The following is a 15,629-nucleotide window of genomic DNA, read 5'->3' as shown; positions in this document are numbered from 1 at the left end:
TGTTTTGGATACTTCTGCCTCGAACTCTTTTTGGATTATTGGATTTTTGACCCCTTCCTGCCTGTTGACTACGATACTGCCTTTTCCCTATGGATTGTTGCCTGTGAACTTTATTAAAAACTCTGAAGCTTAAGATGTGTTTTCTGCAAGTGGGTCCTTCACTACTGAGAGTCTTAACAACAGACTAGTGGCCTTATTTGGGCCGGTGACCAAGACTGTAAGCCCGCCATTGTTCCAGTCAAGGTCAAATCCCAAAAGAGGCAAAGAATAATTAAAACCTATTTCTTTCTAGACCAAGAGAGTTTGGTGTCTTTCTGTATGGTGGGTCTCATTAATAGATGTCCTCTGGGAGAAAAGCAAAGATTATCCTGTGCACCATGGCACAAGAGAAAGTTGTGGATAGTTGCATTAAGTCAGGCTAGGAGATAGCTGGATTGAACAGTGATTTGGATTGTGAAATGCCAAACCTCTTCACACAAAACAGAATGCCTGTTGACAGATTTAACATCTCATAACAAAAGAACTTAAATAACTGGCCTCACCTGAAGCATGTTTTATCCAGAAGTGGAACTTTTGATAGGTATTATCATGCCCAGAGCTTTAGATTCTTTGGAGGTTATTCAGAGCGTTGGCGGAGGACCACATGCCATTAAGACTGTGCTTGGTTGGACGGTGAATGGGCCTCTAGGCAAAGATTGCTGTGACCTACCAGAATGGGATGGGACAACGCTATACCAACACCAGATGCCCAGGTGTGGACAGACTGGGTAAAGGAATTGCATCTGTTGAACGGCTTCAGTGTCAGAAGGTGTTTCAAACCTGCTGACTTTGGAGAGGTACCCTCCGGCCAATGCCCCTCATGACCTGACATGACCTTACTAAGAGATATTGGCTACTGTGCTAGTAACCTCTGGCCAATGACACACACACACACACACACACACACACACACACACACAGACAACAGCAACAACAAAAGGAAGATGTGGATCAATAATGGGCTCTGAATGCCTTGCATTGTCTCATTTGGATTGTGTGATGTATTGTAATTATTACTGTGTAATGACTGTAATAATTAGGGGCCGGAATGTTGAGGTCAAATGATGTTTTGTACCTGTGTTGTGATATGTGTGATATGTGGTTGCTTACGGCAATTGGGTCACATGGTGGTGGTGGCGGTAGGAATCACAATATCACCAGCTCACTCACAAGTGTTTGTGAATGAATGGAAAGGGGGTGATGGGTGAAGCCTTACTTTGCTGACCGCCTTTAAACTGCTGTTTCTAACATCGCTTTGAGTATGCTGGGAACCTGTTGATTTAAATCACTGTTCTGTAAATCTTTTGGATACCTTGAAGACAAATAGCCACCAACACTCTGCATGCCATTGTTTGTGGCAGTGTCAATGCCACAGTGTATATTATGAAATGAAGTATTCTCTGTATGCCAGTGATTTTATAGAATTAAAAACATGCTTCATGTGAAACAAGTAGGGCGTTCCTGTTATTTCTTCGGGCATGATGTATTTTGTACAGATACATGATGGTTGTTGAAAGCCTCGAAGAAGTTAGGAGCATGGACATAGTTCATGCTTTATTGAGCTTTGCAATGTGACTACTTGCATCTTATGGTATATGTTTTATCAGTATTCATGGTTTCTGGGAGTAAAGTCATGACCTCAGAATTCTTACCACTGTGGCTTGCTTAATGGAGCTACAAACAACAACAGCAGCAACAACAACAACAACACAGCCTCCTTCACCTTTCTGAGATCCAAATGGTTTGACAGTGCTGGTATTGGAACCTTCTCTTCCTTATGGTAAGGTGGCCTAAACATTTAAAAGAACTATTCAGCTCAAGTGGGTCTAGAATTAGACCAAAACATGTTTCGATTGATACCCCTGATTCTGATTGATTCAGTATTAACAGCAGTCTGATTCATGTACAATAGTGGCCTGAACTTTACAATCTAACCTATGTTTTTGTTTTGCTCAATGTTATTCCCCTGAATATGAAATTATTAAGCAATACAAGGAGAAAAACTTTAAGCAATACACAGCAAAAACTTTACAGACGGGATGAGTGTGCAAAAAGAATGAATAAATTAATTCATAAAGGGCAAGAAATTGTTTATTTACTGCCAGTGGAGTTTGGGAAAAGGCTAATATATCAGCTTGCACTGTTAGTGGTGAAGTAGGATGTATAGCAGTCCCATAATGGCCAATGGTTACCCACTGTGGCAATTCTTACCACTTTCAGACTACTGTTATTGCAAAAAAAGACTCTAGAGGGCGTGCTGGACCTTTGCTGCATCATAGCAACCATGAAGGGGCGGTAACTATAAAGTGTTGCCAGGGTTTTGGTTTTCATATCAAGTTTATTTTAAATAAATCTTTAAAATTGGGCCATGATTGCCGAATTACATTTTGCCGAAGCCCAGATAAGACATATCAAAGTAAATATTGTTTCACCTGCACAAACTTAACAATATAGTACTATACTTGCAGCACAAGACATGGGAAATGGGCAATTCTGAGGAGAGTTAAGCACTTGGGAGCGAGCTGTGGCAGGAGCAGAGACAAGGTCTCAAAGCTCAATGTAGTGACTGAAACCTGCTTTGCTCAGAGCTGCAACAAATTTCAGCTGCCATTGAAACAGCACTTATGTGTTCATCCGTTTAAACAGCATGCACTCATGTGTTCAAAACGTACTAAATGGTTCCCTTTCTTGCTCTGTCCTGCTTCAGAGAAATGCTATCATTTCTAAGAAGCAGGTGGATCGGATATGCTGTTTCTGTGACAAGACCTTTTAAAATAGGGAAGTTGTATTCGTTTTAGACAGCTTTTGATGAAAAACTAAAAGCTTACCTGTTGCATGCAAATCCATCTCCTGATATTCTGAGCCTTTCCAAGCATGGATCATCTTTTTGTCAGTTTAATATTTCTGACATATGAGTGTATTTGTATGTTAACATCTGGTTCTCCAAGTTTTCTGATGAGATCTCTACAATGTAAACGGTAGGCCTACAATACTTGAATATTTAAATATGATAATATACTGCAATTATAACTTTCCCACCATTGTTGAAGTAGCTGATACATTTTCTATAGTGTGGTGAGTGGGAAATAAGTATGATTTTTACAAACTGTGGAGAGAGCAGACTTCTTACGGCTCTGTGATGTTAACAACTTGTTTCTAGAAATACAGTACTGTGCAAAAGTTTTAGGCAGGTGTGAAAAAATGCTATTAACTAAGAATGCTTTGAAAAATGTAAACAATAAATGTTTATTTTTTATCCATTTACATGGTAAGACTGAGCACAGCAACAAGACACAACGTAGTTATACTGCATCAGCAGGGTCTCTCCCAGACAAATATTTCAAAGCAGACAGGGGTTTCAAAATGTGCAGTTCAAGCTCTTTTGAAGAAGACGTTGAGGATCGTAGACGCAGTGGTCAGCCAAGGAAACTTAATGCAGCTGATGAAAAACCCATCAAGCTTATTTACCTTCGAAATCGGAAGATTTCAAGCAGTGGCATCAGCTCAGAACTGGCAGAAACCAGTGGTACCCAGGTACAGACATTTACTGTCCGGGGAAGTCTGGCCAGAAGTGGTCTTCATGGAAGAGTTGCAGCCAAAAAGCTCTACCCCGACAAGGAAACAAGGCCAAGTGACTGAACTAAGCACGGAAACATAGAAACTGGGGTGCAGAAACATGGCAGAAGGTGCTCTGGACTGATGAGTCAAAATTAGAAATATTTGGCTGTAGAAGAAGACAGTTTGTTCGCCGAAGGGCTGGAGAGAGGTACAATAATGAGAGTCTGCAGGCAACAGTGAAGCATGGTAGAGGTTCCTTTCCAGTTTGGGGCTGCATTTCTGCAAGTGGAGTTGGAAATTTGGTCAGGATGAATGGAGTCTTCAATGCTGAGAAATACAGGCAGATACTAATCCATCATGCAATACCATCAGGGAGGCGTATGATTGGCACCAAATGTATTCTGCAGCAGGAACATAACCCCAAACATACAGCCAATGTCATTAACAACTATCTTCAGCTTAAAGAAGAACAGAAAGTCCTGCAAGTGATGGTATGACCCCCACAGAGCCCTGATCTCTACATCATCGAGTCTGTCTGGGTTTACATGAAGAGACAGAAGAATTTTAGGAAGCCTACATCCACAGAAGATCTGTGGTTAGTTCTCCAAGATGTTTGGAACAATTTACCAGCCGAGTTCCTTCAAAAACTGTGCGCAAGTGTATCTGGAAAATTGATGCTATTTTGAAGGCAAAGGATGGTCACACCAAATTTTGATTTAATTTAGAATTTTCTTCTGTTCCTTCACTGCATTTTGTTAATTTATGAAGAATTGATGAAAATAAACTGTTAACACTTCCATTTTTGAAAGCATTCTTAGTTTACAGCATTTTTTCACACCTGCCTAAAACTTTTGCACAGTACTGTAGGTATAGTTCTTGAAATCTTAAGGACCAAAAACCTTTGCAACCTTTGCATGCTTAGAAAATCCCTAATCCCTCTGCAGGGAGGCTACACTTACTGTGCTTTGTCCTGTTAGTACTTGAGGTTTTATCAGAATGCTTTTTTTTCAGGCCTCTGTTCCTCAGAAGTCTCACGTCTATTCTGAAACCGTTTTTTTCTAACAGCTAAGCTCCTCCTTCTGACAGTTTGTGATGATGACGCATAACTGCTTACCCTTCCTCTTTTTTTCTCTTTCTTTTGACGACTGCATGTGTGAAAGGGTGTGAAGGTGAGAGTCACCCGGCTACAAATGGCTGCAATACAACATGCCATAACAATTCTTCTGGTTTTCACATCAGTGACATCAGGTAAGTTTATCAATATTGTTTCTCTTTTTATTTTCTTGAAGCGCTTGAAAAAGGTTTGGAAACTGTAGATTTTCTTTAGTTTGAAAGGTCTTTGTGATCCAGAAGTGCAAGCAGGTTGGTCTCAAAGAAACACTAGAAGTAAATGTTTCAGATCACTCTAGTTTTTAACCTCAGAATCATCAACTTCACTTTAACTCAGGGTGGTTAGGAAAGTTATTTCTTGTCCGGAGTGCATCGCCATCATTGTTTGGGGAAGTTGTAGCCAAACTGCGTAGATGTCTTTGAGCTATGACAGCTCAGATTTCAAGCAGGTTGACCTCAAACGACCCATGTTTTTCTGTGTGTAGTCAAAACCTTAGCATGACACCTTCCGAATCCTTGTCCAATTTTTCATAATCATGAACTTAGGCTGGTTAAAGTGCATTTAATTTATTGGATGGAAGTGAGAAAGCTTTTAGAACAACCAAAACAGTAAATGTTTGCACTGTACTCAGAAAGTCTAACATCTGTTGATTATGTGAAAAGTGTTCATTTTTCATCCTCTGTCTACCCCAAACATTTCCTTTTCAGGTGACGTGTATGGCATCAGAGGTGGATCTGTTGAGCTCTCGGCAAGGCAAGTGACGGGGGTTTCCTCCATTATCTGGAAACACAACAAGGACAAAGCTGCAGAATGGTTTGATGGAGATGATGCACCAACCTATTATAACATATTTAAAGATGTCACTACACTGAATATGCAAACCTGGGCCTTGAACATCTCAAACCTCCAGCCACAGTTCAATGGGACTTACTCAGCTGAGGTGAACAACAAGGACCCATCACAGTTTGTGACCTTAGCTGTAATTGGTGAGTGATACTGGAAACGGTTTCTGTTGAAAGAAGATGTTTTCTGTTCAAAATATGTTTTCAATAGAACTAAGGTACTTGTGTGAAGACGACAAAACCATGAGACTGTGGAACTCATTGTGTTCAGTGAGTAAAATGTGTAAAGTCTGAGACAATAGCGCTACATTTGTTTTTGTCTGTATGCATTTGTTTGGACCTATGTACGGGGCATTGACACATACCAAATGTATACAACAATTCTGTTCGATGGAGTGTAGATCTGAAGGTACAGACATTTGTATCCGTACAAACTATCACAAAGATTTTGTTCATTTATAAGATTTTGGTTAATTTATAAGATTTTGGTTCATTTATAAGATACACAAGGTATGTTGATATTACTGCTGCAAGACTGTCTCCAATAAATCACAAACGAGATAAGGATGTCCTGTCACGTTTTGTATTCATTTGTTTTTTTTATGATCTGAAACGTCTGACACCATCAGATGTTCATGTGTCATTTCCAAAATATTGTCTTCCCGCTTGCTCAAAACCCTTAGTATGTAATAGAAACTGCTGAGGTATGCTTTAGTATATTTTTTCTCCAATGAGACCAGGAAGGAGAACTCAGGCATCAGGTATCATTATGCCAGTATGTGATATTGTAATATCCTCATCCTTTAACAGATGCTGTTTCTCAGCCTGACATTACTCAAGACTGCAACCCCAGCAGCTGCACCCTGACCTGTAAGGCAACTGAGGACGAGCACTCCCAGTACACCTGGACAGATAGCAGGGGTGAGAGGAAGGATGGGCCTGAGTGGACTGGACTGGACAGAGCTGAAGACCAGGATGTTACTTACACCTGTAATGTCAGTAATCCAGTGAGCTGGAAGAGTGGAACTTTCACTGTGCCAGGCAGGATTGCTTATGGTAAGTGTGTCAGAGGCTTCACAGAACAGGATGTGGCTTATTTTCAATGTATTACACAGCAAGATTTCAGAACTTTCCAGAGGATGTATTCTAGGGTGTGGGTTCATGTCCATGTGTGTTTATCTATGTGTCTTGAATAGTTAATGTTTGTGTGTGTGTGTGTGTTTATATGTGTGTGAATGACAAATCAGAAAATAGTACAATGACACCACAATCAGACATTTTATTTATGATATAGCTTAGTAATAAGTACATTGAGAAAAGTATTACATTTAAAGTCTAAGGTTTGCAGCTTCATATTTACGGTATGCACTATAATGTACTTTTTAATGTGTAAAACTACTCTTTGTGTGTTTTCCTTTGCAGAAATATACTTTATAATTGCTGCTGTTCTTGCTGTTCTTGTCTTGATTGGGATTGGGATTTGGATTTGGATCTACTGCCGTAGGAAAAGGAAAACTGGTAAGATATCGTATTATTCCACTGGACTTTCTACTCTCGCCCTCTCCTCTGTCTTTCAACTCTCTCTCTCACACACACACACACGCACAGAGCGAAACACACACACACACACACACACACACATACACACACACACAGACAGACACACACACACACACACACACACACACACACAAACAAGCTTCCATCTTCCACACTTACATATTCGTGGCATGTACACATATGGTTTAGAATGAATAGTTTTCTTTTGTGACTTCAGGTATGTTGGATCTAATAACTGGACAGTCATCATCAGTAACTGGAGGTGAGCATAAGCTTTCATTTAACACTTTCACAACTGTAATAATACCTCACAGGGTGTTATACAATTACTTTTGGCATCTACATTATGTGCTGGTCCTCCATTCATTATCATGCATGGAAACATTGTACGTCTGTTTGGGTCATTCTTCAGTGCCTCATAAAAAGGATATTTGTGTGTGTTTGTGTGTTTGTGTGTTTGTGTGTTTGTGTGTTAGATATACCAGAAAATGCACCAATCCGTATAAAGAAGAATGACGACATGGAAGAAAATAGCAAGCCATCTCAAAAACTACTCGGCCAGACAAATGGTAAGACTTCAACCACAGCCAGATCCGATGATTACCATTACCATGGACGCTCGTTTAGTGGCATACTTACCAACAGATGAGTGTTCAGAATATTTGTATTCATGTAAAAATGTTCACCATCTGGTTAACAGAATCTATCCTTTAATTTCTCTTTACATAAGAGGAACAAAACCTTAAGTATTCATGATAATCTGTGAATGAATAGGTTTTTTTTTTTGTGTATGTATCAGTACCGTGCAAAAGTTTTAGCCACTTGTGGACAATTGCGGTCATGTGAGGATGCTTCCAAAAATAAGGACATGAATAGTTTTTACTTAAATCAAATAACAACATACAATGTGTAGTAAACAAAAAAGAACAAACTAAATCAAAACGATATTTGGTGCAACCTCCATTTGTCTTCAACACGGCATCAATTTGCCTGTAGGTATACTTCTTTCCTGTAGGTATACTTCTTGCCTGTAAGTTTACTTCTTGCTTGTAGGTGATACCGTTTTTAGGGTATTTGCAAGCAGATTGTTTCAAGCATTTTGGAGAACTTGCCACAGAGTTCTTCAGCTCTTTAGTAGATTTAGACTTTCTTGATTCTTGCATTTAATGTAATCTCAAATGACACTGGTTTCTGCCTGTTCTAGCTGATAGTCTTTAGTTTTTTAATCTGCAGTGTGGTCTGTTACTTTTGTTCTTTACCAGCAAATAAATGTCCGACTGGAATACGGCTGTTTGAAAATAGCAAATATGATATTTCTTATTGACACACTAATGCTAATAAGAATAGAAAATAACCGTCTAATACAATTGTTTTGTGAAAGAACTAAAGTGCCGAAAACGTTTGCACAGCACTGTGTGTGTGTGTGTGTGTGTGTGTGTGTGTGTGTGTGTGTTTATGTGAGTGTACATTATTTGATTGCTAGAAGATTGCAGCTAAACAGAGGTTTGTGTTTCAGAGCCATCAGACATGATTAATGGGACTGTTGAAGCAACCATCCAGACTGACGGTAGGTTATCTTCTGTGTGAGAACTAAAAAATGTCTTATGGTTAACTGTAATCTACTCTGTACTGATCCCCTATGAATGTGCAATTTCACCTCAAATGTACCTCAAGTATATTGATTTTACTAGTCACGCCATTAATAATCTAAAACTAAAGAAATCTAAACAATGTTTTTGAGGAGGAGGGCTGTGAGAGGGCTCCTGGTTGTGGGTATAAAGCCAATAAAGTATGTGTGTTTCAGAGCCATCAGACATCAATATTGGGACTGTTGCTGAAGTACCAAATGGCACTTGCAGTGGAGCAACAATTCAGACTGACGGTAGGTTATCTTCTGTGTGAGAACTGCAATATATCTACTTTTGTCCCGATCCTCTATGGAATTTGCCATGGGGGGGGGGGGGGTGGGGGCTGTGAGGGGGCTCCTGGTTGTTGGTATATTTCTACTAAAATATGTTGTACAACCTTTTCTTTTCTACATCCAGGCGCATTAAATACAGAGAATGGTGATGCATCACATGAAGTGGTAATTCATCTGCATGGTAAGATCTCTACTGTGTTACCGTAAAAGCCCTCTCAAAATTGTGCCTAATCCACCTGTTGATGTCTACAGTATGTGCGGGTCCTCCATTAACAATTTTGCATGGAACCATTGTATGTCTGTATAGGTCATTCTTCAGTGCCACATAAAAATGATAATGAACTGAGGAGTTTGAGTGTGTGTGTGTGTGTGTGTGTGTGTGTGTGTGTGTGAGTCTACTGTCAGTGTACTGTCACAAATGAATGTATGTTCTCACCATATGAAGTTGGCTTATTCACTTTGGTATAACTTGTTTTCAGTCATAACCAGCTCACCCTCATCTAACACAGCCTGTACACACAATGACCATGACACTGTCCTTTCTTGCATGAAAGACTTTCTGTACAGAGATGCAACTGGGACCTCATGCAGTGGGTTTCTACTCAGGCTTTTGTTGTTGTTGTAGTTGTGTGTGTTGCGTAATACAGAGTTCCCATATCTAACTAGATGTCTCTTCTGTGTTTTCCTCAGAGATATCATGCAGTGGGAACAGAACTGATGCCACAGGAGAGAACGGTCATGTGACCCCAGATCGCACTTCTCATCAAGATAGTAAGACACCCATCGTATCAGCCACATCATAGGCCTTCAGATCACTATTGCTCCAGTAAACATGACAAGAAAGGTGTGCGTGTGTGTGTGTATGTGTGTGTACAAATGTGTGTGCATGTGTGTGTTATGTTTGTATTTCTGTATTTCTTGAGTAAACGACTATCAGTAATCAGACGTGTACACACCATAAATACCAACTGTAGAGCTCTAGCACTTCCCACATCTTACACTTTACTACAACACATAAGAAGATACTAACAGTATGTGTGAAGAAGCACTCCAAAATACTTCATGATATTGTGTTAATGTGTCAGTTTTCAGAGGTAGTGTTAAAAAGGTAGAAATGGTGATGTATGAGATGGATGATCTAACCTGGTGAGATACCCTATGATCACAATAATGATGATGTTTAAACTTAGAGGTAATGTTACAAAGCTGAGCAGCACTCAAAGCACGGTTTTATTAGTAAACTAAAATAATGACACGTGTGTGTGTGTGTGTGTGTGTGTGTGTGTGTGTGTGTGTGTGTGTGTGTTTGTGTGTGTGCACGTATGTTTTCTCCAGCTAAAGAGGAAGCGCCAAAGCCTGAGACCTCTGAGGTGGTCGTGGAGAATGGGGAAACCCCAGATGATGCCAACTCATCCTTCTTGTATCAGAAGGTTATCTAGGTGCTTTCCAAAGATCATGCTGCTGTTTGGAACCCTCCAGCTCCAGCATTCGTCATATTCACGCTCAGGGACAATACAGGAACAACTATTGAAGAATTGTATTTATTAGCCTAACCTGAGACTAGATGGTAGCCTGTTTCAATTGTCTTCCCTAAAGAGTAATATGTGCTGGTCACATTTCACAGAAGTGTTTTTGGCTGCTCTGCTTTCAGGTATTTATATTGTTTTAATGGTCCTATGATCCAATGATACTGATACTAACACAGTACCGACCGACGTTTAGATACTGTATCTGTTGGTAGTAGCAGCTGCTCTTAAAGCTGGCTTGAACTGTGGCGTGACTATGCTGACAGGTTGTCAATCAACTGGTTGTCAGCTTGTGAAAACTTTGTGAAGGAAAGATGAATCCCCACAGTGGACAATACTGTAAATGACTTCCTTTCACTTTGTGTGTGAAGACAAAACATGGACATTTGTTGTTCTGCTGCTGTTCTACCAACACATTTAGTGTTGAGGTGTATCACCATATCACCATCTGCCCTCTAATTCACCTTCCTGTCACATGCCCATTCAGTAAGGGATAACGGCCGACGAGCTGTCCAGTTCTACGAAGTTAATGGACGCTGCGGGGGGAAGAACACCACGACGTGGAGCTTCATAGAACTGGACAGCTCGGAGGCCGTTATCCCGCTTATCTCCCGTTTACAACATCCAAAAATGTTTTTAATATTATTATTTAGAATTTCCTTTATCTTTAGGAAATTTAATATGCATAATAACCTGATGAATTCTTCTTTTGAAGCCTAGTGCTCCCGTTAGAGAAAGTAGTGAGAAAGTAGTGCGTGGAACTGGACCTTTAGTTTCCCCGGGCGTTGCTGCAAAGTGACACTCATGAGCTCACCTCTGTAAAGTAAACGGACACACGGACACAGGTATTGTTCATAAGGTTTTACTATTTACAGTTGAACTCCACGTTTCCGTTGATGGTGAAGTTGGACAGAGCAACAGGGAGGTCAAGTTTAGTAATTTTGGTCGAAGGCTCACAATCGAGCCGGCTAGTTAGCCGTGTGAGCTACCATCTGTTTCAATGTTTTTTTTTCTAAGCGCTAACAGCCGAGACTTTCAGTTAAGAATTACAATACTCTGCAACATTCGTGTAGAACATAAACAACTAACCGAGTCAATTTAGACATATAAAAAGTCGTGTAGATAGCTTAATTGACATAAAACATTGCCCACTAACTTGTCCCAACACGCCGCCATCTTGGTTCAAATTATTCTAGCTGTCAAAAAATAAACGTTACGTTGGTTGTCAATGGTAACCATTCAAGAGCATTGATATGGAACGGCGATTTAACGTTTCTACTGGGACTACGTCCAAGGTGTCCGGTTATATACGAACTTAATGTACACCCCATTAGCCAATCAGAAAACAGTATTTCGTTCCAGAGGGAGATAACAGGTTATAACTGTCGTTGTCCCTTTCACTCACAATAGCGCCCTCCCTGGTCAAGACTAAGCATTGTCCTCAGAGTCCTCTTGTCTTAATGAGGTGTGTCCTGTATCTGAGACGGCTTTAAAGGAATCCAGCCCTCCCCTGTTATTTAGAGTAACTATTCAACTATGTCTTATTTCAAAGCCCTCACAGGCTGGTTCTCCCTTTTATGTTCTGGATTATTGTGTGCCCACTTTTTTTAATGTCTGGCTGGACTTTGGCATTACACATTTTGCAAACACAGAAGGTGTCCTTAAAAACCCAGAGTTGTGCTTTGAGTTCCACTTCGATCCAGATTGAAGTATATTCAGTCTGGTATCCTACGTGTCTAAGATTCTTTCACTTTGTGTGTGAAGACAAAACGTGGTCCTTTGTTGTTCTGCTGCTGTTGCAAGAGCAGGGGCGTCCCTCTCTACCTTCAAGAAGCTTTTGAAGACCCAACTCTTCAGAAAGCACCTCCCTTGCAAACTGGCACTTCGACTAGCGCTTAACTTGCACTTACAGCAGTTACATTCCTGCACTTCTTTTTCTTTTTTTCTTTCATTTTTTTTTCTTTCTTATGTTTAGTATTATTTATTACACCAGGTTTCTACTGCACGTAGCTTGATTGTTCTTTCGTCTTGTACATCACTTTGGACAAAAGTTGTTCTGCCATTGTCCACATTTAGTGTTGCAGTGTTAGGATACACTATGTTAGCCAAGGGACGCTGGCTTCCATGTGTTTCCCTGTGTTTGATTGCCATGTCATGTGCTTTCCTGTGTTTCTACGTTATGCAATGTGTTGTTTTGTGTTTGTATGAAGTATTCTCTGTGTTTTTATAAAATTAAAATTAAAATGTATTGTATGAAACAAGTGGGGCGTTTCTGTTATTTCTTTAGACATGATGAATTTTGTATGATACATAACGGTTGTTGGAACCCTAGAAGAAGTGAGGAGCGTGAACATATTTCATGCTTCATTGGGCTTTGAATAGAAACTCACATCTACGTTGCATGTTTTTGCTGTCACGCTTGTCCAAAATCATAGTGGCACGTTATGGTATAACTTTTATCAGTACTCATGGTTCCTGAGATTAAACTCATGACCTCAGAATTGTGAGCACCTTGGCTTGCTTAAAGAAGCATTCCGGATCAATTGCTATTCGCTAACGATATGCTAGCGGCTAAAACTAACTAAATCTCTTGAAATGTGCTGACTTTGACATTATGACAAACTAGTTACTCAACAACTGTCCTTACATAGTCAAACATCAAGCAAGTGCAACACAAGACAAAGCAAGACGGCAAATAAGACTACTTCGGCAGACAGTAAAAAGCCAGGCGGCATTGCACTCTTACATTTAGCAGTTATAAGCCTATTGACCCTGATATGGCAATGGCACGGAGGCGATTCTCCATATTAAAAGTCATTGTAGCGCCCCAATTTTGCTCTTATTTTAAGGTAAAACTGCTTATCCTAACCCTAATCCTGAAGTATAATTGTTGCATACTGTTACTGCAAAGGAACTACGAACAGCAACCTCAACAACATAGCCTCTTTCACCTTTCTGAGAGAGAAATAGTTTGACAGTGCTGGTATTGGAACCTTCTCTATGTTCCTTATAGGTAAGGTGGCCTAAACATTTAAATTAACTATTTCGTAGTAGGAAGTAACGCAATCTCATAGGGGCCAATGGTTAGGCTACTCATACTGGCAATTGTTACCACCTTCAGACTACTGTAATTACGAAAAAGGACTCTAGAGATCGTACTGGACTTATGCTGCATCATGGCAACCAGGAAAGGACGGTTACTACAAATTGTTGCCAGGGTTTTGGTTTATATATCCAGTTCATTTCATATCGAGTTCATACAACTTTGAAATTGGGCCATGATTGCTGAAATTAATTTAGCCAAAGCTCAGACCCAGATTACATAACAAAGTAAATTTAATTTAACCTGCACAAATTTACCAATATATGTGTTCTTGCAGCACAACACATGGGAAATGGGCAGTTCTGGGGAGAGTAAATCACTTGGGAGCGGGCTGTAGCAGGAGCAGAGACAAGGTCTCAAAGCTCAAAGTAGTGACTGAAACAAGTGGTGCTCAGATCTCCATACAAGCGGCCAAGCTGCAACACATTTCAATGCATTCCTTCATGTGTTCAAAACTAACAAAATGCTTCTCTCTGTTGCTCTGTGCTGCTTCCAGATAAACTTGTTTCATCTCCACCTTATCAACAGCTTTCATGTCTAAGAAGCAGGTGAATCGGCTATGCTGTCTCGGTTATAATAGTTGATTTTTTAAAATTGAACCTGGCAACACGCTAGTACATTTAGTTTCACTTTGCCGAGCATGCACATGTTGCCGCTAACTTCAGAGGTTTTGCGTGTTCTTGCCTTTGCAATTTTAGTTTCATCACATTATTTTCAGGTAAGACGTTGTTGCGATTCATGATCTCTCTAATAGATAGCGCTCTCAAATCGCAATTGGCAATTTGAATAATAGACCTCAACAACCGGCTTTAACATAATAACAAATGTGCCATCAAAATGCAATTACATAGATTAAAAATGCATTTAAAGTTCAGTTTTGAAGATGCATCTATCTCGAGTTATTTATTTCGCGTTAAATCTAAAGTATTCTAACTTTTGTCGATGTGGGGCCCCCTGTCATTCAGGATATAATGGACTATTCCAAGTTCATGCGTCACCTCTGCATTTTCTGTTCAGTCATTTCTGTAAGGAAGTACTTTCCAGAGGCCACATTGGGTCATAGCATCACAATGTATTTGGCAGGTGGAAGTTACTAATTCAGTAACACATTTAACCTAGGCTAAAGTGAATAATCTAAAGTTACAAATACATAAGAGAAGACATATGAAACATCCGAACATTCAGGGTATTACATACCTGGCTCCTCAAAGGATGATGGCTACATACAGTACATAGAGAGTGGGAGTCTCTGGCTGCAGAATAATCAAAATCCTTTGACCATCTCTCCCTAAGTACCCAGTTAATTTAGTCCTACATCTATCTATAAATCCAGGAATCTCTGTGTGTGGGTGTGTGTGTGTCAGTGTCAGTCTGTCTAGGGCGTATCTCCCTGAAGGTAGATACGTTAGTTATGATATTTCGCAAGTAGCTTACGCATGTCATGAACCTGTGCATCCTTGATTTTGAAGATTTTTGAATTTATAGTTCGCGAGATATTTGTATTTTACCGTTTCCCGTAGCAACTAATGGGTTATCTTTTCCCGTAGCAAGTCCCACTGTGCACCGAAATTACGTCACAATCAAACAAGCTACGTCACGCTAAGAACCTATAAAACCGGATGGTCAAACTCGATTGTCAGTTTTTGCAACAAGACAATTAGCTAAGTGGCTTATTATTTACACATACTGGAACAAGAAAACACAGACTACATACGGCAGTGAAACAAGGTGAGTTTCCTATAGAAATACTCTGATCTGAATAAGTGCAGTCTGAATGGAAACCATATGGGACCATCATACCTTTCAGAGTAGTCTGTCTAGGGCGTATCTCCCTGATGAGCTTACGCATGTCATGAACCTGTGCATCCTTGATTTTGAAGATTTTTGAATTTATAGTTCACGAGATATTTGTATTTTACCGTTTGCCGTGCATTGCATTTCAATGCACGGCAAACGGTAAAATACAAAT

At 40.0% G+C, this 15,629-nt stretch overlaps 1 protein-coding gene across 1 annotated transcript; it reads left to right on the top strand.

Annotated features, from left to right (window-relative positions):
- Positions 1 to 4,787: 4,787 nt before the first annotated feature.
- LOC308366113 (CD48 antigen-like) lies at positions 4,788 to 9,834 on the top strand (the record flags this gene model as incomplete). The annotated part of the gene is made up of 5 exons (XM_080839749.1): positions 4,788 to 4,845; positions 5,407 to 5,694; positions 6,361 to 6,606; positions 6,973 to 7,068; positions 9,722 to 9,834. The coding sequence occupies 5 exons, from the start codon at positions 4,788 to 4,790 to the stop codon at positions 9,832 to 9,834; spliced, it is 801 nt and encodes a 266-aa protein (XP_080695875.1).
- Between the last annotated feature and the right edge of the window lie 5,795 nt (positions 9,835 to 15,629).

The sequence above is a fragment of the Sprattus sprattus genome (genome assembly GCF_963457725.1).
Source record: "Sprattus sprattus genome assembly, chromosome: 5".
NCBI classification, from domain to species: domain Eukaryota; kingdom Metazoa; phylum Chordata; class Actinopteri; order Clupeiformes; family Clupeidae; genus Sprattus; species Sprattus sprattus.
Note: the sequence above shows the minus strand (reverse complement) of the source record. Positions and strands in the feature narration are given on the sequence as shown.